Source organism: Bubalus bubalis, chromosome 2 (genome assembly GCF_019923935.1).
Source record: "Bubalus bubalis isolate 160015118507 breed Murrah chromosome 2, NDDB_SH_1, whole genome shotgun sequence".
NCBI lineage: Eukaryota > Metazoa > Chordata > Mammalia > Artiodactyla > Bovidae > Bubalus > Bubalus bubalis.
In genome coordinates, this window is record NC_059158.1 from 34,174,669 (window position 1) to 34,196,422 (window position 21,754).

Sequence of the window (21,754 nt, forward strand, 5' to 3'; positions counted from 1 at the left end):
TTGGAGCTTTTCATTTTTATTTTAAAGGAAAAAAAAACCAAAAAAACAAAAAAACCAGTGCAAAATCCCATTTTCCAGTGTCAGCCATGCCCACCCCCCACCCCCAGGTCAGTCCCCCTGGCTCAGAGCTGGACTCTTTCCTCCCGCTCAGCACCCTCTCCCTTCTCATGCAACCCTCTAGGGGCTGGAGGCTCCAATTCCCTGGGGTGCTAGATCCCAGTGGGACTTGGGGGGAGGGGAGGTAAGAACTGGGGGGGGCAGCCCCTGGTCCGTCTGCCCCTCCCAGGTCTCCAGCCATGGCACCAGGTATCCCTCTTGGCTCTCATTAACCCTTTCCTGATCATACTACTAGCCCAGGGGGGTACTGATCTGGGGGAACCCTGTCCACACCCCTCTTTGCCCCGGGGCCGGCTCGGGGCTCTCCTCACTGAGGTTGGGGGGAGTTCGCACCCACCCTCCCTCCGTGGTGGGGGAGAGAGCGGTGAAGTCCCCAGGTTTAAATACCTTAATGAAAGCAGGGGATGGGGAAGGAAGGGGCTTTAGATCTAATAAATTATTAGCGTTTTGTTTTTAGTGTCCGTGGGGGGCCGGGCGGGCGGGGGCAGGGCGTGGCCGCCAGGGCCCTCCCTTCCCTTACTGGCGGATCTCGTTCTCTATGAGGCTGTCCTCACAAGACTGGAAGTCTGTGTCCGTGAGGCCGTCAGGCTGCATCAGCAGCTCCTCGTCTTGGGAGGAGGACGACGGGGGCTCGTCTCCCGAGCTCCCAGGACCCCCGTCCCCGTCAACTTCTGAGTCCTGCAGCACCTGAGCGATGTATTTCTGAAGGGGGAGAAGGGGGCAATGTGAGCGTTCCCTCGTGGGGAAGGGGGTGGGGGTGGGGAATCTCCCGGCCTGTGGGGGAAGGGGCAGCAACTCTCCTTCCGGGGGGTACATGGAGCAGAGCCCCCAGCTGGTGGAACCAGATCCCCACCCCATCCCCAGGCTCTGGGACAGGCTCCCCCTCTCCTGGATGACTGATAAGACACCCAGCTGCATGGGGAAGCCATGCTTCCCCCACCCCGCGCCTGGCCATGGGCCGGGGGAGGGGGGGGGCGGGGGGGCAGGGGGGCGGGGCGGGGCACTTACCGCAGATTTGGGGACAGCGGCAGCATTGGGGGGCCGTCCATTGCTTCTGGGGTCCACGGAATCTGTCTCCGTGTGCTCAATCTTGAGGGGCCCGGAATGAGTCAGTGGGTGAGGGAGGAGGCCCTTGCCCTCAGCTCCCCACCCCCCACCCCCAGCGCGTGGACTCCGCCCTTGGCCGCCTCCCTGCCCCCTAGCCCCTACCTTGTAGTTGTGGGCACTGAGGTATTTGAAGTGTCCGAAGCAGACGTGGCAGAGACAGACGACAATGGTGATCACCAGGACGACGAATGTGAACATGGACGTCGGGGCTAGAAACCCTGGGGTGGGGGGTGGAAAGGGCAGAGAAAGAGCTGCGATCTCTCCTCCGGGCCCCCCCTCCCAGGGGTTTCCTCCTGAACGCAGTCCCACACTCCCATATGCTGCGGCTTCTCCCAGGCCCCCAGCCCGCGACACCCCGGGGCCTGCTCTGCCTGGACCCTGGCGGGAGTGTCCTCTGCCCCCCGCCCCTCCCTGGCCCCCAAGGGTGGGGGGCGGCCCTCACCCGTACGCATGGTGGAGAAGAACAGCAGCCAGAAGAGGCAGAGGATGGGCGCGGCCACCACCTGGTTGACGGCGCCCGAGTGGATCTTCTTGTCCAGCTTGGCCGGCAGGTAGGCGTAGTAGAGATTGTACCTGTCTACCAGGTGCTTCAGCAGCATGTACATGAGCCCTGGGGGAAGCCACACCGGCCCTGACCTCGGAACCAGTGCTGTCGGGCCTGCGTGTGTCTGTCACGGCTTGTCCTGGGGCCTTTCAAGGTCACTGGAGGGTTGGCCCCCCACTTCTTCTGCCCCAGGCCCAGTAGAGAATAGAGCCCCAAGCCCCTCGCAGGACCACAGAACCCCAGCTTCCCCTGCTTCAACCCCCTCACTCTGCAGCCCCTCACCAGGAATTCACTGTTAGGAATCCACTGGCTTGGGTCAGCAAGCACCCTCCTGCGTGTTTTTTTCCTATCCCTGACCCTAAACAGAGGAGGGTAAGTCAGGCGGTAAGGTCTCTCTTCCTGGAGGTTGAGGGAACGGGATGTTTCAAATGGGGACAAGGTGGTTAGTTTGGGAGTCTGGAGCCTTCGATAACCAGGGAGGGTGGTGAACGGATTAGGGTGTTAGTGGGGGAAAAGGACGGGAAAGGACAGATGGGGGAATGATGGGGGTGAAGAGAAACTGCTTAATTTTTTCAGAAAGAAGAGGGACTTGACGAGGTCACATGTGCAGCTACAGCAGGTAAGGACCCAAACCCTCCCTGAAACCCAAAGGTCTTTCCTGAGTGTACAGGGCTGTGTACAAGTGTGCCTGTGCATCCTGTGTATGACTGTGTGTGCGTGTGGACTCCTTAGTGGGCATGTGATCTGTGTCCAAGTATACCCGCTTGCATGAAGGCGCTGGTGTGAGGGAATATGGCCGTGTTGGGGAGATGTGGCCCAGGGACCCAGCACACTGGCCGAAGCCAGCCTGAGCTGAGATGGCTTTACCCTCCGCCCCCCCAGGCCGAGCCCCAGACTGAGCCAGGGACCAGGCGGGAGGCCCGAGGGGCCGGTCTCCCAGCCAGGGCCCTGTCCACTCGGGTGGCCTGCCTTGCTAGAGTGGAGTGGGAGAGAACCTGGGTCCCCCCGAGCAGGGCCCAGGTCCCGGCGCGGCGGTGCCTACCGAAGGGCACGATGATGGGGCAGGTGATACTGTAGGTCATGACCACCGTGAAGACGCACATCATCCAAGCGTAGGCTGCGCCAAACTGGAACTCGTAGGCCTGATGCTGGGGGGGAGATGGGCAGGAGGGTCGCTCAGGGAGGGGAGGGGAGGGGAAGACTGGAGGGGCTCAGGCAGGTGGGAGGAGGGAAAGGGACAGGAACTCTGGGGCCAGGAAAGAAGCTGGGGGTGGAAAGGGAACCCAGTGTCCAGGGCAGGGCAGGGCGAAGCCGATGGAGAGAGAGGGGCTGTGGCTGAGACAGAGGTCAGGGTGGGTACAGTGATGGGGCCTGGGGAGGGGCCTTCGAGGGATGAGGGGCTGGCGGGTTGGTGGGCCTGGGAATTGGATGCCCAGAGCCCTCTGTGTGGGATTAGGGCAGAGGGACCCTGGGTCTAGATCCAGACCTCCCCCAGTTCCCATCACAGAACACTAGACTGTCAGAACTGGAGGGGCCTTCAGGGTTAAGCTACGCTATGTCACTGTACGCACGGGAAAACTGAGGCCCCAGACGGGAAGGGGAAGACTCAGGGCCATGGAACTCGGCTCCCCAGGTCCCGGCCCCTTGGGGCCCCCCACACTCTAGCACGGCTGCTGCAGTTTCCGGTTGGGCCACCAGGGGGTGCTGTGCGGGCCGCGGCAGCCCCGGGCGGCCCTACCCGCTTCACGTTGCGCCTCTCGGCGGCCGAGCGCGCCAGGCAGAGCCGGATCATGTACATGAGCAGGCCCGGGATGCGCAGCAGGTCCATGGCGTTGCCGATAAAGGCGGAGGCAATGACGTAGTTCACGAAGAAGGCGCCGTTGTCCGGCAGGAACACGCACCTGCGGGCACCAAGTGCTCCAGCTCTGTACTCTTGGGGGACCCAGAGGCCCCCCTGCCCACTGCCAGCGTGCCAGCACCCCCAAGGTGCCTTTTTCCACGTGGATCCTCCAGCTGAGCCCTCAAAGCACCCATGTCTCAGCACCCCCTGAATGTGAACCCCCAGATGCCTCCAAAGTAAGCCGAAGATAACCTCAGTGTGTGTGAGCCCAGAGGCATCCCTAGAACTTGTGCCACATAAAGACCCCTGGAGAGAGTGCTAGAGACCCCTAAGGAGACCAGTGTTCAGGGTATGATTCTGGAGATCTCCACGGCCACCCCCTCCCTGTGAGCCCCAGGAACACCCCGAAGGCTCCCTGCCTTAGATCTTAATTTAACCCAGAGTAAACCCCAGAGTATGAGCCTTCGACACCTCCAGAACTCAGCTCCAGAGACTCTCCCCCAGAAGTCTTCAGAGGCGGGGAGCCCAGGGACCTTTGTCAGTACCCATGATACCCCAAATGTGAGCCCAAGATGACTACAGCCTAGAGCAAGACCCCTAGAGCCTGCTCCCACATAAACAGCCATGGCACGTGTCCCCAAGACCCCCTCACAGGGATTCCCAGGGAAGGGACCCCATAGAGAACTGCACAGTCACGCCTCTGGGTGACAGCCTGAGACTCAGTGGTGTTCCCAGAGCTTGTGCCCCAGAAACACCCCAAGGTGTGAGCCCCAGAGTCCTCCATGGTCATTCTGAGTGAGGTGTGAGCCCAAGAGCCTTCCAGAGAGACTCAAAGGGGCAGCACCTGAGACTTTCAGCACAACCAAGATCTGACTATAGACCTTTCCAAACACCCTGAGTGAAGCTCTAGCTCTCACGGTTAGTCCCAGGATACAAGCCCCAGAGCCCACCATAGAAATGCCCCTGAGTGTAGGCCCCAAAGCCCCAAATATACCCTAAGGGTGACCTCAGAATCCAGAGAGGTTCCCTACACAGACCCTTGGACATCCCATGTATGCACCCAAGACAGCCTGTTGGGGGGGGGGGGCAGTGACCTTTGGGATGCCTGACCATGATATAAGCCCCTCTTCCTCTCCACCGCAGGGGTGGGGGCTTTGCTGCACCCTCCCATGGGGGAAATGCCCACCCCTCCAATCTGGTCTCCTTCCCTGGGGACCCTGGTCACTCACTCAAACCGGATAGCTGCCTCAGCCAAGAATTTCTTGTCAAAGAGCCAGCGGAAGAAGAGGTCCAGGCTGGGGAGGGGAGGAGAGGAGATGGAGGTGTTGGGGCTGGAGTAGCCAGAACACCAGAGGGGAGAGAGTCCCATCCACGAGCTCTGAGGACGCGCCCCAGACCTGGAGCCCCTGGCTGCTTCCCTTCTTGCCGTCCCCCACCCCAGCTCCCACCCCTTCCTCCGAAACCCACCTGCTCAGTCCCAGCGAGGGCAGGAGCAGCACCATGAAGATGAGGAAGGTGTAGCACTTGTGCATGGTGGTCCTGTTCTCACCGGAGCTGGGGTTGGGGGGCACGGGGTGGGGGCAGAGGTCAGGCGAGCCAGCCCCGTGCCTGCTCCCCCAAGCTCCTGTAGTCCCAGGAGGGTCCCCTGGGAAGGAGGGGGCCTTCCCAAGGTGAGGATCCCAGGCACCATGCCTCCCCTGCCAGCCCTGGGTCTGAAGGTGGAGGGCGTGCAGCCAGGAGTGTCGCTGTGTGGTGTGGGGGTGTCTCACCGTGTCCAGTGGGCTTCAAAGAAGGCCGAGTAGTAGACGATGGTGGGGAGCAGGGCTGAGAAGCACCAGAGCAGCAGGGTGGGGAAGAACTGGGTGATGATGGGGTTCTGCAGCGGGCAGTGGGGAGGACGTGTCAGGCAGGGACGGCCTAGTGGGCCCAGCTGCTGTGGCTTGCCGCCCCCCTCCTCCACTGAGCCCTGGGCACCCCCCAGCTCCCAGGGCCTCACGGGAAGTCCAGAACATTGGGACTTCCCACCAGGGAAGTCCCACCACGCCTTGCAGTGCAGGGGTACCAAGTTCAATCCCTGACTGGCCAACTAAGATCCCACATGCCTCAGAGGAACTAAAAGCCTGCATGCTCTGGAGAGCAAGGGCCACAACTAGAGAGTCCACATCCCGCAACTACCGAGTCTTGTGCACCACAACTCAAGAATCTGCGCGCCGCAACGAAAGACCCTGCGTGACGCAGTGAAGCTCCAGCGTGCCACAGCTAAGACCCGACGCAGCCAGATGAATAAATAAGCCCAGAACCTCTGGGGCAGGGCCATCTGTACAATCCCGGCGTGAACTGTGTTCGTAGTTAGCATTTCTGAACACCTACTATGTGCCAAGCACTGATGATGGTCTTTTTTTTGATCATGTATTTTTCATGTATTAATTCTTACAATAATGGTATTACCCCATTTTAAAAATGAGTAAACGGAGGCAAAATGAGATTCAATAAATGAGACAGTAAGAAGTACGGGTGGGGGGTGGATTTGAACCCAGGCAGCCTGGGTCTTATCTATTATGCTCTTATCACCCAGTGATTTTCAAAGTGCCTTCTCGTGAACTTTGAGGTTCCCAGGAGGCTTGGAAGGGGAGTGAGGACCGAGTAGCAGAAGCTCCCCCTACCACCACCACTGCCATCTGAGCGACCTTGCTTTTCCACACTGAGTTTCATGTAAGATTTCTTTGGATAAAAGGCATCAGAATCCAAGTTTGGAGGCCAAGCATCTGGTCTGGCCCTTCACGCTTTGGTTGGAGAGATTGAGCGGAGAAGGACTTGGTTTGAGGTCACATGATTAATTAGGGATGGACCCAGGCTCTCTCTTCCTGGGGAGCCTCTCTAGGTGAGTGTGAACCGAGGGAGGCCTCTCCTGGCGAAAGGTGGCAGGAAGCCTGAGGACAGAGTACAGAGGGGTCTGCAGCCCACGGTCATGTGGGACCTTCTTAGCGGGGCTGGGCTGGAAAAGCAGGACTAGAGCTCGACTGGGCAGGAGGAAGACTGGTTCCACGCCCCTCACAGGCCCTTGGCTGGGGGGATCGGGGGCCTGGGGTCTGTGTCTTGGCGCACAGTGTGGAGGGCTGGGGTGTGGGCCTTACGTTGAGGTACTCCACAGGCTTGGTGACGTTGAACTTGTCCATGGTGGTGATGATGATGGCCGGGGTGGTGAGGAAGAAGAGCAGGATGAAGAGGACGACATTGATGACCAGGCAGCGGAGCCACCAGATGAAGCCGCGGATGGAGAGGTGCTCCCTGGGAGGGCAGAGGCGTCACCCTGGGGCTGGACACCTGACCGGACCCCAGAGACACCTAGGACCTCCGTCTCCTCCCAGCCCCACTGCGGCCCCTACTGGCCCCACGGAACCACCCCAGCACCATCCCCCTCTGCTCACCAGTAGATGTTCTGGGGGTCGGGGGCGTAGGACACGGTCCAGTTGGAGATGTGTAGGGACTCGCTGCAGGACGAGGAGCGGGGCTCCCCGCGGCAGGTGCAGCCCTGGCACTTACACACGTTGAAGTCCTTCAGGATGCTGGGGGAGGGGGGCACGGTTACCGGGGACCCAGAGCCCCAGCCGGCCCCTCGGGGCTGGGGCGGGTGGGCAGGGCTCACATGGCCGTGATGGTCTCGTTGTGGAAGGTGACGAAGGCCATGCCGAGGGGCTTCTCGTTCACTTTCTCCTTCTCCCGCTTGTAGTCCTCCTTCAGCTTCTGCTCCAGCTTCGTGTAGTACTCGATGGCCTCCACCTGCCAGGATGGACGGGTGAGGTGGGGCCTTGGTCAAGCCACCAGTCCCCTCCCTTCACCCAGAGGCCCTGCCCAGAGCTGACTGCAGCCTGGGCACGGCCTTAAGCTCTCCCTTCACTCGCTTCTCCTCACAAGCACCCTGAGAGGTGGGTACAAGCAGCCGTGTATTACAGATGAGGAAACTGAGGCACGGAGCGGTCCAGAAACTTGCCGAAAGCCACAGAGCTAGTAAATTCAGCAAGTTGGCCTCTTGGTTGACCTCTTCTGATTTGGGTTTTGAAAACTTGGTTGCTGTAGGTATAGGGAACAGACCCAACAGCGGGACTAGGGTGTCCAGGATGTAGGAACAGATGGGAGGGGCTGCCCCTGCTGGTGGTCCTCACCCCAGCTCTGCTTCCTCTGGGACCTCTCGACCTTGGGGTATTTATGTGCAAGGCCTGCTTGTGTGTTTGGGTGTTCCTGAGGTTGTGGAACGGGCCTAACTGGGAGATGCATCCGTCTCCGCTGTGACCTGCCTCCCCAGGACCTCCTACCCACCCTGGCCGGGGGGCCCTGAGGCCTGAGCCGAGCCCAGGACGCCTCATACCTGCTCGCAGCCGCGCACCACGCAGCAGCACAGATGACCACAGGGCTTGGGGTTGATCATGGTGGGGACATTGTCCTTGCTCTGGAGGTTTGTGAAGTAGAGTTTTCCCCGCTCGGCCTTCTTTCTGTGGGACCCAGGCGCCCGGTCACCCACCGCCCAGCTCGGTCTGCTGGAGGATGGGTAGGTGGCCCAGCTCGGGGGTCATGCAGTCCACTCCCCAAGGACAAGAGCCACTGTGCTCTTGGGTTTGCTTAGGGTGATGGTTCAGATATGTCCCCAGCCCAGGGTCTCCCCATCATCCCCTGAGGGCCAGAAGTTCTTCCCATAGCCTAAATTTCTCACACTATAGCAGAGGAAGGGTACATCCTCAAATGGAGTTGGGGGGGGGGACAGTGGAACCCCTTCCTCTAATCTCCAGGACTTGCTCTTTCCAGAGCTGAACTGACAAGCGCTCCAGGGGTAAATTAAAATCAGACGCCCTGGGAAACAGCTGGAAGGGGAGCCAGACTCCTGAGTGGCAGCCAAGATGCCCCCCACAGTGGGCAGGGGGCCCTCCAATGTTGCCCTCCCACCCCCAGCCCCACTACCTCTCTGCATCGAGGAACATCAGACGAGCCACGTTGTAACATGGGCGGGCTTCCAGAACCGTGCAGTTGGGGTAGGCCTCCCTGAAACATAGTCCACCATCACCCTCGGCAGGGACCCTGCCCCCTGCTTGTCCCCAACTTTCCTCCATGACCCCATCACCTTCAAGACACACAGCCCCAATTCAAACCCCCTCTTTCTGAGTCTGCAAAGATGACAGCTCCCAAGAATAAAATTTTGAAATTGCTCCTCCTGTTCATCCACATGGGGGGAGTGTGCACCGGTAAGCCTGGGCACGGACCCAGATGAGAGTGCGTACTCCCAGGGTGCTGGGGACACCACAGCTGTGGTGTGATGCTTGTCTGGGGCTGGGGACTTTACGCGGAGAGAAACTGCCTTTAGTCTTGGTTGTCCTCTTAACCCTGTTCCCAGGAGACCTGGTGACAGTTCAACCCTTAGCCTTGACCATCAGCTGATCCTAACCAACCCACAGCCCTGGGCTACAGAATGGTCTCTGGTGCAAAAATGACCAGAGGTTGATCCTGAAACCTGACCTGAGATTGACCTCTTAACACTGACCAGAGACTGCTCCTTTATCCTGACCCAACTGACGCATAACCCAGACCTAAGACTGACCCTCTAACCATGAGCACAGGTTGACTCCACCTTGACTTGAGACTGACCAGACTCTCAGTAGCTGGTACCCAGTAGGGCTTGAGGGAGGCTTACAGCTTGCGTGGAGGAACACTTCTGTTTTCATCCTGATCACACACTGTTCCCTGATCCTAATCCCTAATCTAGATAGAGGTCCTGCCTTTTTTTGGTTTGTTTAATATTTAAAGAAGGAAATACCTAGTGTTAAAGATGTGGAGACACGATTCTAAAATAAGAAGATGGATCTCACAAACCCATGAGAATTTGGGAACTTAAATCTGGGATGGTGTCCTTGAAAGGCGCTTCCTAGGAGGCTCTGGACTCTTCCCCTGGCACTGGATATAGGATTAGAATAGTGGGTGCATGCTCAATTGTGTCCGACACATTGTGACCCCATGGACTACAGCGTGTCAAGCTGCTCTGTCCATGGGATTTCCCAGCAAGAATACTGGAGTGAGCTGCCATTCCCTTCTCCAGGGGAATCTTCCCCACCCAAGGATCGAAGCCAAGTCTCTTGCATCTCCTGCACTGGCAGGCAGATTCTTTACCGCTGCGCCACCTGGGAAGCCCCCTGATACTGCTGTTGCTCAAACCATTTTAGGTCCATCTTTGGAAGGGCTGTCAGCCCTGTGGCAGGCTAAGTCCTCATTTTCACCCAGCTAATCTCTAATTCCCTAATCCCTACCACGCAGGTTCCCTGATTTTGCACACAGGTTATCCCCTGATTCTTCTGGGTTAGTCCTCCAATCCAGATAGACCCCAGGCCTGGAACCCAGACCCTGGCGGATACTGACAACTAGCAGGGCCTCCACAAGGATGAGGGCTGCCTCCTGCTCAGCACTATATACCCAGGTGCTGGGTCAACAGCCTTCACATAGTAGGTGCTCAATAAACAGTCACTGTGCTGTGCTGAATGGATGAGTCAATGAAATAATGCTCACCATGATGCTAAAAACTCCAGCGAGGACTGCAGTCTCCCCAAACCCCCTGCTTATAGGCTGATTGCTAATTTTTTTACATTATTTTCATTTTTTATTTTTACATTATTTTTATTTAATTTATTTATTTGGCTGCATCGAGTCTTTGTTGCAGTGTAGTGTGAGGGCGCTCCAATTACGGTGCATGGGCTTAGTTGCTGCATAGCGTGTCCAATCTTAAATCCCCAGTGAGGGACTGAACCTCCGTCCCCTGAACTGGAAGGCAGATTCTTAACCTCTGGACCACCAGGGAGTCCCCCTGACTGTTAGTTTTACTTTATTTTTTAAAATAAATTTATTTATTTTAATGGGAGGATAATTAACTTTACAATATTGGGATGGTTTTGGCCAATCGGGCTGTTTCCTAAAGAATACCACAGACTGACCCCTGAAACAGACATCTTGGACTGTGAGTTCCTCATGGACATGACTCAAGTCTGGCTCTTCTTTGTCCTCCTGGGACAAAGCACATAGTAGGTTTACGACAAACGTGTGCTGGATCCATGGATGCTCGACTCACAGGGTTCATTCCCTCAGTGCACAGAGGGCTCTGCTCTAAGGCCACCCTGTCAGAGCCCCGGGTGCCCACCCCATCGGAAACAGCAATCCTCCATGACCCTGCCCTCTGCCCCTCTCCCTCCATGACCCCGCCCTCTGCCCCTCTCCCTCCATGACCCCGCCCTCTGCTCCTCTCCCTCCATGACCCCGCCCTCTGCCCTCTCCCTCCATGACCCCGCCCTCCGCCCCTCTCCCTCCATGACCCCGCCCTCCGCCCCTCTCCCTCCATGACCCTGCCCTCCGCCCCTTTCCCTGCTCTGGTTTTCTTCTAAGCAACCACCCACGCCTGCCAAGGTCATTTCTTTGCCATCTGGTTCTCTCTATTAGAATATAAGCAGATGCAGGCAGGCTTCCTGCCATACCCCCAGGTTCCTGCTCCAGTGTGACACAAGATGCTCAAAAGAGACCTGTTATTGGGACTTTCCTGGTGGTCCAGTGGCTAAGACTCTGCGCTCCCAACGCATGGGGCTCGGGTTCAATCCCTGGTCAGGGAACTAGATTCCACGTACCACAACTAAGACCCCGTGCAACTGAACACATACATAAATAAAAGAAAGGGTCAATTAAAAAAAAAGATACTTGTATAGACAAGTTACTAAAGGACTTGTCTATACAAGTTAACAGCTGACTCCATTTGGATGGTAACATTAAGATGTCACTTAATTCTCAGCACACGCTGTCCTTAATTTTGACCCAGCCTGCCCCCTAATGCTGAGTATAGCTTGAACTCCAGATGGGACCCCAAATTGTTCTCTCATACTGACCAATGATTGATGAGCTAATTATAGCTTTTGTTCTGTAAACTGTGGGAGGGCAGGACCTGTTTCTAATTGATTTATGCCTGGCACACAGAAGGTGACCAATAAATGCACGTTGAATAAAAAAGGGGATTCACTTGAAAACCCTGGTCACAAACCAGTCATTCTGTAACACAGGGGCCTGGGATCCGACTCCAATCCCATCCTGATCCAGGACAACAACTGACTGCTCATCCAGGTCAACCGACCTCACTAAATCCTGATCCTCACCAGAGACCGAGCCCTGATCCAGACCACCAATGGCCCTAGTCAAGACCACCAGCCAACTCCTAATACTGTCCCCAGACCAATCTCTAAGCAGACCCTGGAATGGCCTCTAAAGCTGGCCTCCTCACTGTGTAGCCCTGAGAACTCAATGGTCTTGCACTCATTTCTGTAGTCCCCAGGCCACCACATCGACCTCAGCAGCACCTGAGAACAACCGCTGAGTGGACAGATGGACAGATGCTGTATACAGACTGTTCTGGCCACTGGAGGTGAATTTCCTTCACTTTACTAAGATAGACTTCTGGCTGAAAAGCACCTCAGAGAACATGCAGCCCAGCTCTCCTGGGCTCCCTGAGGATGCACTGAAAACTGAGAACCTTCTCCCTGCCAGTCCGCGTGCACACAGTGTCCAGAACACCACGCACAATTCTGAGAAGGCCACATCCTCAAGGGCCCGTGGACCTGGGGTCAACAAACCATGACCTGGTTCAAGCCAGGAGGAGGAAAGGCCCAGGGACTCATTTTTCAAGTATTTCTCCAGCTCTTTGAGGGACCTGAAGTCCAGCCCAACTGCTAGACCACCTTGGAGTCAGAGAATTCTTCCTTAGCATAACCCCTTACCCTGTACCACAGCCCCTGAGCGCCCCCAGAGGTAGAGGGGCCTCCGACGATGCTCTTGGAGCTGAAAGAAGGTAAAGGGTCCACAGGTCCTGGGGTTGGGGACGGGGGGAGGAGCTACTCACTCAAAATGCTTCTTGATCTTCTCTGACTCTGCATATTTGGAGATTCCATTGATGAAGAGCGTCCGCTTCACCTGGAGAGTGAAGGGGGCCAGTTTGCCTTCCTGAGGCTTGACCCTCAGAGAGGGGGTGGGGAACGGGGGAGCAGAGACGGGCAGGTGGGTGGGAGCAGACCTCGGGATAAGCCAGGGGTGGTGTTTCTAATAGAAATCAGACAGTGAGCAGAGTGAAAGCCCCCTGGCCTCTTGCCCCCTGAGGGCTTATGGGGGCACGGAGTGGGAGCTACTTGCAGATCCTCAGACCCTGAGGCCCCAGCACGGTGGGTGGCATGGAGTGGGTGTTCAGTGCTGGTTTGGGGAATAAATATAGGAGAAGAGGGACAATCACTCCCACAGCCATTTCCTGCCCCAGGGCCTTCCATGCACGGCCTCACCTCATCCCCCACCCACCTTGGGAAAGGGACCGTTCTCACCTCCTACAGAGGAGGGGACTGAGCCTGGGGGAGGTGACTTAACCGGCAGGATGGGGGCTCCTGAGCCAGGATTCAAAACCAGCTGGCCTCACCTGGGGGCTGACCACACCTTAGGACTCAGCAGGAGAGTCCCTGGAGGGTGGGCTGGGGGGCGGGCCTGGCTCCGCTGCACTTACCAGGTCGTCCTCCTTGTAGCGCATTTTCGAGGTGTGCCTGCGCATGCTGTAGACGGTGAGCAGCAGGTACAGGAAGGCGAAGGAGGTGTGCAGCCATAGCAGGTTGTTCCTGGCGGGACAGAGGGGTGAGTGGGGCCACCAGGGCTGGGAACACTCGCAAACACCCCCAAACCTGCCAGTGTTCATGAAACCCTGGTGGACTTCCCTGGTGGTCCAGTGGTGAAGAATCCGCCTGCCAGTGCAGGGGACACGGTTTGATCCCCGCTCTGGGGAGATTTCACAGGCTGTGGGCGCTGCAGGGCAATTGAGCCCGTGCGCCACACCTACTGAGCCCACATTCTAGAGCCCACGCTCTGCAACAAGAGAAGCCAGCGCAGCGCAACTGGAGTAGCCCTTGCTCGCCACTAGAGAAAGCCCGCACACAGCGATGAACACCCAGTGCAGTCAAAAATAAATAAGTATTAAAAACAACCACCCTGGTACAGCACCCCTTTAGAGACTCGGGTCTTCTGATACCCTCCCAAGGCAGGCCCCACACCCCACATCCTGACCCCAAGACTGTCCCATTCCAACTGCACTGTCCCCAGAGGTCATCTCTTCACGCCCTCCCTGCTGGGTGCACTGCCCTCCAGCCACCACCAGCCAGCCCTCCATGGGGTCCTCTCCTTCTGGCTCTATCCCAAGCCCTCAAGGCCCCACCATCATCTCTGCGGCCTCAGTACCTCTCCCCCAAACACCGCCCTTTTTCCTCCGCTCCCCATTCCCGCCCAGACTCTGCCCACAGACCCAGGCGTTGCTTGACCAGCTTCCCACTCTTACCCTGATTTCAAATTGGCAATGGTGGTTCTCCCGAAGCTGTAGGCATTGTTCTCTGGGGGGTAGGATGAGGGAGAGGATGATGGAGGGGTCAGGGCATGTCCCCTTCTGTCCCCTCCTCTTCCCACCACACCGGTCCTGGCCCTTACTGACCCAGCAGGTCCCCTGAAAAGTTGACGGGCAGCACGATGCCTACAGAGAGGACACCCACGGCCACCAGCAGCCCGATGATGTGCCGCTGGAAGGACAGGTAGTGCACGGCGTCGCCTCCACATTTATCCCGGATCTCGTCATCCCTGCGGGCACCGGGGACAGGCAGATGTGGTGAGGACCAGCGCGCCGGAGGGGCCACGGCTCGTCTGCCCTGGCCCACCCCAGCCCACGTCCACCCTAGCCCTGGCTGATCCGGCAGCAGGATGGGGTTGAAAGAGGGGAGGTGGGGCTCTGGGTCCCCCGTGTCCTGGGAGGGGAGGGAGGAGGAAGTGAGAGGGAAGGGGAGGGAGAAAAGGGAAGGATGCAGGGAGAAGGGGAGGGAAAGAGAAAAGAGAGGAGGAGAGGGATATGGGGAGAGAGACAGAGAGAGAGAAGAAAAAGAAGACAGACTGCAAAGAGGAAGAGCAGCAAGGGATGGGGAGAAACGGAGGTGAGAGGACAACCCGAGAAGGGCGGACGAGGACGGTGGCAGGAGGAGACAGAGGTGGGAGGGCAGAGGGAGATCTGGGAAGCAGTGGTGCTCCCCCTTAGACTTGGGGAGCCCTGGGGCCCACGGGCCAGGACGGTGGTGGTGCTGACCTGTCCCGGCTTCCTGCCTCTCTCAAGGCTCACTGCCTGCCTGCCGCACTCTGGCTCCATCTCCTGACTTCTGCCTGCTGGATACTGGCTCCTGCCTGCAGCTGGCTGGCTGTCTCCAGCCTGCCTGTTGCCCCTACCCGCTGGCTGCACATGGCTCTGAGGTGGCAGCGCCAGCGCCTGCTTGCACAGGGCGGCAGGGGCGAGGAGAGCTGAGGGCAGAGCAGGCCCCCCAGGCGGGGGTTGGGGGGCACAGGAGACTGTTTGGGGGTCAAGTGAGACCAGCTCAGAGGAACAGCAGGGGCCTGGGCCCCCGGAGCAGGGAGGTGGGTGCTGGCTTGGCTAGGAGCGCTAAGGCCCTCAGAGATGCCGGCCTCTGGACTTGGTAGGGAGACGACAGGTCTGCTGTTTCTCTTTTTCTTTAGAGCTTGAAGATCGTTCACTTACTTTATCCTGAAGATGGCTGTCAGCCAGGAACAGAAACCCTGGGGGGGCAGAGGACTGTCAGCTGGTGCCCCCATCCCACCACCCTCCGCCGCCCCTGAGCCTCCCTTCCCCCTCTAGCCTCCCTTCCCCCCGACCCCAACTTCATGACCACCTCCAGGCTGTGGCTCACCTTGTCACAGCTCCCACAGCCCCCAGGGAAACCAGCTCATCCCAGAGAGGGGCGACGGGGGTGCCCGCCCTCAGGGAGGAAGAAGGACCAAGGCCACATGGGGTCACCAGGGGACTCCTGGGCTCAGAGTGCAGGTCCCCGCAAACACCCGAGGGCAGCGGAACCAGAGAAAAAGTCCTGCAATAGTGTGGGCCAGGGTGGGGATGGGTGGGGTCCGGGGTCCGGGGAAGGGACCTCAGACCTGCAGCTTCTGCAAGGAGAGTCTGCAACGTGGCTGCCAAGAGCAGAGGAGTGGGCCATGCTGCCCAAGGTCCTGCCACCTACCTTCTGTGTGCTCAGTCGTGTCTGACTCTCTGTGACCCCATGGACTGTAGCCCATTGGGCTCTTCTGTCCATGGAATTTTCCTGGCAAGGATACTGGAGCGGGTTGCCATTTCCTTCTCCAGAGGATCTTCCCGACCCAGAGATGGAACCTGAATCATTTGTGAATCCTGCATTGGCAGGCGGTTCTTTACCCCCAGCAGCACCTGGGAAGCCCCAAGAACACCCCAGAGGGACCAGCCCAGGGTCACTGTGAGCGGCGATCTCCTGGTCTCAAGCCCCCAGGCTTGTCTTCAGACAGAGACCCCGCTCAGGGCAGGGTGGGGCTATGTGGGGAAGGGCTGGGCAGAGAGACCCTGACCCAACTTCCTACTGGGAGATTTCTAGGCATAACATGGGATGGGGGAGAGAGGTGCCCTCCAGCCAAGATACAGGACCGTAAGTCTGGGGACCATCTGGACAGCTCTGGCTGGGAGGGGTGACACCCCTGCTTTGTCACTTACCAGTATGAGTCCAACTCAGGAAGCTGACAGGCTTCTTCTGCTACAGGGGCTACAGGAGCTGCTGCTCCCAAGGCCCCCAGCCTAAGCTGGACTGACCAGGGCCACCCTACAGCCTGAGGATTAGAGTTCTGACCAGGGTGAGAGTTCTCACCCTGGCAGAATGACAGGTGGCCAGACAGGTAATGCCAGAGTGTTGGGTCTGATCTAAAGGGGCCTGGGGTCTGCTATGCCTCCCCAGGTACATGCCTTGTCTACAGGGGCCCTGCCCCTCAGCTCCAATCTACAAGCAGGTCAGCTGGCCCCAGATTGCCAGGGGCCACCAGCCTGCAACCTCTGAGCAGCACAATGGATTCTGCATGTTTTGCTAAGCAGGCCTGGAAGGCTCATGATTACTTCCAGAAAAATGTCTAAGGAAAAAGGGATCCTTAGGATTGCTTACTGGAGAGGGGCACAGAACTCTACTGCGGAAAATGACATTTATAAACCGCAGATGTTCAACCTGTGCTGGTTTGGAGGCTGCCATGGAGGACAGAGCCCGGAGTTCTGGGTCTGGGTGCTACCTTGTGGCTCTCGGACGAGCATCACCCTTGCTGGGCAGAAGGCCCCACTGCGTAGACCCCTGACCCCATATCACCTGAAGCCAAGGCTGCTGAACCCATGCCCCGGAGGAGGGGGTGCTGAGAAGCTGGGGGGAGGACACTCACATTGTCCCTCTGGTCAAAGTCGACGGAGCTGGAGACAGACGTGAGACGCTCATACCGGTCGTGACTGTCCCCGTGCATAGCTGAGGCCACACTGGGGGTGGGGAGATGAGAGATCAGAGAGTGGGTGAGTCTGAGTCCCTGGGGAGCCGGGTGGAGTGGGTGGCGTCCCACTCCAGAGCTCCAGACAAGGCACAGAAAGCGCAGAGGCAGAAGCGTTCAAGAGTGACTGCCCTCTCCCTGCCTCCCTTGAACCCGCACCTTCCCCTCAGGGGCCCTGGGGGGCACTGATGCAGGGATGGGGGAAGGATGGGAGGGTGAGTCTTCATCAGCACCCCATGACTGTTGAAGGAAGTCAGCAGGGCCCTGCAGTTCTGGAGCTGACCAGTGGGGGCTGGGGGAGCAGAGCCAACGCTGGGCACAGGGCAATGGTGGGGGGCGCGTGGTGATGGGGAAGGACACGCTGGACCAAGAGAGCCCCAGAAGGGCCGGGGGCTGGGGGGCTGGGAGGTGTCCCCCACCCTCCCCTTCCCTGACCCCAGAGCTACTGCAACTCCAATGCCAGGCCTATAGACAGAGACGGTGACAGACACAGAGGGCTGCGCTCAGAGCTTCTCTGGCCACCCCCCTCCAGGCCTCCAGAGCAGGTGAGCGGGGAACCCTGGAATAGGAAGAACTAGCTGTTAGGGGGTGAGAAGCCACTGGAGACGCCCAATCTTGTCTCTGCAACCAAGAGGGTTACTGTCCTGTGGGTTCCCAAGGAAGATGGCTCCTCCACCCCAGCCAACTGGGGTGGCAGACGCCCGCACGCGCAGGGCGCACAGGCAGCCGCTTCTCCCAGGCCGGGAGCCGGAGGGAGAGATGGGGGAGTATGGCAGAGACAAGCTGGGGAGCCCCCTGCTCTGCGAAGCACACCACCTGCGTTAATCCGAACATGAGCCTGCAGAGGAGAAAACGGAAAAGAGACACCGGCAATGTGGTAGGAAGAGAAGCATGAAAGAGAAGAAAAAGGAAAGCTGGTTTAGTGGGGGCGAGGGGGCTGCTGCCCCACATACTATTCCTGTTCCACTCGGTCTCTCTCCTGCCGCCGGCGCCTGGGGACAGAGAACAGACAGGGTTAGCGGGGGCCGGGATGGGTCTCCAGGGACTGGCAGGGGACCAAGGCCCAGCTGTGGGCCCCTGTGCCCCCATGCCCGCTCTGGGACCGGTCCCTCTTCATCCCCCACCCCCACCGCCCCCACCAAAGAGGATGAGAGTGGGCTGACTCTCCTTCTATCCCTGAGAAGCGTGGACAAGGTGTATGTGCATGTGTGTGTGTGGGCGTGCAAGTGTGCACACCAGCCTGTGTGTAAGGGTAGGGGAGGGTCCCAGAGCCTTACCTATCTGCATCTGTCACCAAGGCCAGCCGCCCGTAGTCCCAGGCCACCTTCCGGAGGATGGAGAACAAGAACAGCAGTGCCTGAGGAAGGAGGGGGTGGTTGGCAGGATGGGAGGCCATTCACCCCCTGGACTAGCTAGGAGGGCAGGGTAGAGGGGCAGGATTTTTGTCTGAGAAAAGGATGACTCTGGGTGGGATGAAGGTCCGAGGCTGAACTTGGGCTGGGTGATGGGGATTCCCACCTGCAGTCACACGTGGGGAGTCAGGGGGAGTGGTTAGAGTGGTGGGTGTGGGCCAGCTGTGATACAGGGTGTGGTACCAAGGGTGGCGGGGGGCATGTGGGCACTCACAAGGAAGCACATGAAGTCCAGAGCCAGCACGGTGGGGACGCCCCCGAACGGCAGGCCCTGCAGGACGGTGCTACGGATGCGGGCGCTGTAGCAGTAGTCCTTGGGGCTGCTGCTGTTGAGGGCCATGGTGCCCAGTGTGGCCAGCAGGAAGGGCAGCATGACTGCTACTGCCGCATGGTCCTCCTGGGCAGGGGCGGAGCGGTCAGCCAGGCCTGGCCCTTGCCCCCTTCACGGGCCTGCTTGGGGCTTCGGCAGGGTCGGCGTGGGGAGGGCACAGCGAGGACAGATCACCGGGCTGCCTGGGTGGGTGGAAGCTCTGGCCTCTGGAGATAAGGGCCCAGGAAGGGAGGGTTGAGTCACACAGACTTACTTTCCCTGGCTCTTGGGCTCTGGGTCTGGGGAACTCAGCCTGGGTCCGGACTGGGGCGACCGGTTTTTCTAAGCTGGAAGATGCTCTGAGTCTCTAGCAATTCACCTCCCACCACCTCCATATACACACATACACCCGTTCTCTCCAAACACAAACTGGCTCTCTCTGTCTCTGTATCTCTGTCTCAGGCAGGGGGCAGAGCTGAATCTGAGGGAAGATGGGGAGGGGTCTTAGGTCTGAAGATCCAAGACTAAGTGGAAGGGTCTCTAGGCCAGGGGAAGATGGGTCAGGAGCCAGTTACCTGACCCTGACTGTCTCTTCCTACCCCTGTTAGAACAATGGCATGGTTTCATCTGCTCAGTTTTCAACTCAGTTGACCACGTTCCCAGTATAGCTGGCTTCAAAGTGAGATGTTCAACTTTAAAGTTGGCCATCTGTCCTCAGAGTACGGGTCTGAGGATGGGGTCGGTGGGAAGTCCGTTAAAAAGCAGGACTTCTGCATTTGTGCCACCTGTCTCACTCAGCCCAGCCACACCTGTTTACCCTCATTCTTTTTCCTGGGCCACGGCAGGAGCTACACCTTTCTCTCCTCTGGTTTCCTCATCTCTTTCCAATTTCCTTTTCATCTGAGTTGTAAGGACTACAATTCCCAGCGTGCCCTGCTCCTGCCCCCAGAGCAGGGCAGGCTGGGAATGCCGTGCCCTGCAGCAAGCTTTTCCATTGATTGGCAAAGGAAGGAAGAATGAGCCTGGGGGCCTCTTAACCAGCCCAAGCTCCCTGTAGCCAGGGAAGTGCCTTCTGGCCTGCTTCCCTGACACTGCCAGGCTTTCAAGCCTTCAACGGTCCCAGTGGACGGGTTGGGAGGAGGAGGGAAGGGGCAGCTAGCCCTGATGCCTGGGTTCTGGAAGTGCCTGGGGACCAGCTGGGCAGGGCTCTGGGGAGGCTCCTGGGGTGGAGGAGATGTGTGGGTGCGGTGTCGTGGCCCCACCCCCCGTCCTATAGGAGGGCCCCTGGAGGCCCCTTCTGCTGACAACACTGAAGCTCTGCTTTGTTGGGGGTGGGGGGATCCCTAGGGAAGAAAGGAAACCAGACAAAGAAAGAGAACAACAAACCTAGGAAGGGTGACTGCAGCTCTGGGAGCAAGCAGCCCCCAGCCCCCTGGGCGGCTCAGAGAGCTTCCCCTGCCCACCTGCCAATCCCAGATTTCCCGCTGCCTCTTCCTAACATTTTGACTGCAGGGCAAGAGGCACCAGAGGAGAAGCTGGGTTGTCTGTGTATCTCACTTGGTTCCAGGGAGTCTCTGAAAAGCCTGGGTTAAGAAGGCTAAGGGAATAACTGCCCTGTGCCCTATGCCTTCCCTTTTCCTTTCCAGCCCATGTTGCCTTAAAAAAAAATTAATTCAGTAACTGTAGCAGGTGCCATGTATAGAGTGCCCACTGTTTCAAGAAGCCATACATTTTTCATTTAATCATTAACACTTTGGAGTTGGAATGTCATTCCCATTTTAAGATGAGGGCACAGGACTCAGAGAAGTTAAGTAAGTTTCCCAAAGTCACACTGCTCATAAAATAATGGACCTGGGCATTAAACCTAGGTCAACTTCTTTTTTAAAGCCTGAACACTTTTCAGGGCACCTTGATGCTTTTCTGACATGCCTAGAACAGGATGCTGCAGAAGCTTTGAGAATGCTCATTATGTGTTCTTGGGCTAGGGAACACCAGAGCACTGAGAGAATGTGTGTGTTTAGGTGTGTAAACTTGTGTTGATATGTGTATCTGTGTGTGTGGAGGTGGGGAGCTGGGTGACTACACGGCTATCCTTGGAAATAAAGAGAATTGTTAGTGTCTAAGTGGAGGTGTGTATGTGGGTGTGTCTGGGAGCCTGGGTATGTACATATAAAAAGCCCCAGGAAAGGTTAAAGGTAGGTATAGGTATCTTAGGGCTGTAATAATTGGGGGGCCTCTATACTAGTCCCCCCACCTCTAACTCCCAACTCAAACGCATTTCAGAAATCGATCCAGCCCACACAGACTCCTTGCCTGTTTGTCTCTGAAATTCCAAGGCTCCACCAGGTCAGAGTGTAATGGGTACAAACCCCTGGAGTTACATGCCCCACCTCCCCCATTCTATCTTCTCCACTCGGAGGAAGGTGGAGCATTCTGGGAGCTCCTACATAAGGGAACCCGGAGAGTAGTGAGGGTCAAGGTCTGTGCTTTCGTAACTGAAGTCACCATGTCCGTCTGCCACCTCCCTCTTTACAGTCACAAAGACTCCCTCCTCAGTTACGCTGCTCTTCCCACCTGCACCCTGAAGTAAGCAGGGCATGCTGCCCGTAGGCAGGGGGGGAAGCAGGGACCTGGGAGGAGAAGCCACTCATAGGGAGGTCACAGGGCAGGAAAGGGTGGAGCCAGGGCTGAGGGCTCAGCTTGCCAGCTTGCCGACTGGGTTACTCCAAGCTCTTAATTGTGGAGGCGGGGTTGCTGGGCTGAATTTCACCCTGGGCAGCTGCTCTCAAAGCCTTCACAGAGAGCAGCTGAGAGAAGGGAAGAGACTGAGGCAGAATATTTGGGGGAGAGAGGGACATTTCATCCACTCTACAGGGTTGTCTGAGTCAGTGGTATCCTAGAATTTCTCTGGTCTGACACTGAGGCTTTAGCTGGAAAGGTGTAGGGAGAGTGATGGAGGGTTTTATTTCTAGCTCACTGAAGGTTATTTTATCATCAAGAAGTGTGTGTATGTGGGGGGGGAG

At 57.9% G+C, this 21,754-nt stretch overlaps 1 protein-coding gene across 5 annotated transcripts in view; it reads right to left on the minus strand.

Moving 5' to 3' along the window:
• The window catches only part of TMEM63B (transmembrane protein 63B), a 25,340-nt gene continuing 3,586 nt past the window's right edge, over positions 1 to 21,754 (minus strand). For 2 of the 5 annotated variants that reach the window (XM_006069290.4, XM_006069289.4), the window contains exons 2-24: positions 18,636 to 18,818; positions 18,287 to 18,366; positions 17,963 to 18,001; positions 16,911 to 17,001; positions 15,214 to 15,251; positions 14,131 to 14,273; positions 13,981 to 14,032; positions 13,162 to 13,270; positions 12,517 to 12,587; positions 8,562 to 8,642; positions 7,975 to 8,098; positions 7,255 to 7,388; positions 7,037 to 7,174; positions 6,743 to 6,896; positions 5,378 to 5,484; positions 5,076 to 5,162; positions 4,838 to 4,903; positions 3,507 to 3,669; positions 2,811 to 2,916; positions 1,667 to 1,834; positions 1,327 to 1,442; positions 1,126 to 1,206; positions 1 to 819 (exon numbers count right to left, since the gene is read on the minus strand). In XM_006069290.4, the coding sequence (XP_006069352.1) occupies positions 634 to 819; positions 1,126 to 1,206; positions 1,327 to 1,442; positions 1,667 to 1,834; positions 2,811 to 2,916; positions 3,507 to 3,669; positions 4,838 to 4,903; positions 5,076 to 5,162; positions 5,378 to 5,484; positions 6,743 to 6,896; positions 7,037 to 7,174; positions 7,255 to 7,388; positions 7,975 to 8,098; positions 8,562 to 8,642; positions 12,517 to 12,587; positions 13,162 to 13,270; positions 13,981 to 14,032; positions 14,131 to 14,273; positions 15,214 to 15,251; positions 16,911 to 17,001; positions 17,963 to 18,001; positions 18,287 to 18,366; positions 18,636 to 18,794 (2,493 nt within the window). In that variant the 5' untranslated portion in view covers positions 18,795 to 18,818 and the 3' untranslated portion in view covers positions 1 to 633. Of the gene's footprint in view, positions 820 to 1,125; positions 1,207 to 1,326; positions 1,443 to 1,666; positions 1,835 to 2,810; positions 2,917 to 3,506; positions 3,670 to 4,837; positions 4,904 to 5,075; positions 5,163 to 5,377; positions 5,485 to 6,742; positions 6,897 to 7,036; positions 7,175 to 7,254; positions 7,389 to 7,974; positions 8,099 to 8,561; positions 8,643 to 12,516; positions 12,588 to 13,161; positions 13,271 to 13,980; positions 14,033 to 14,130; positions 14,274 to 15,213; positions 15,252 to 16,910; positions 17,002 to 17,962; positions 18,002 to 18,286; positions 18,367 to 18,635; positions 18,959 to 21,754 lie in introns of all 5 variants that reach the window. The other 3 variants (XM_025269191.3, XM_025269186.3, XM_025269211.3) reach the window with 2 other exon arrangements.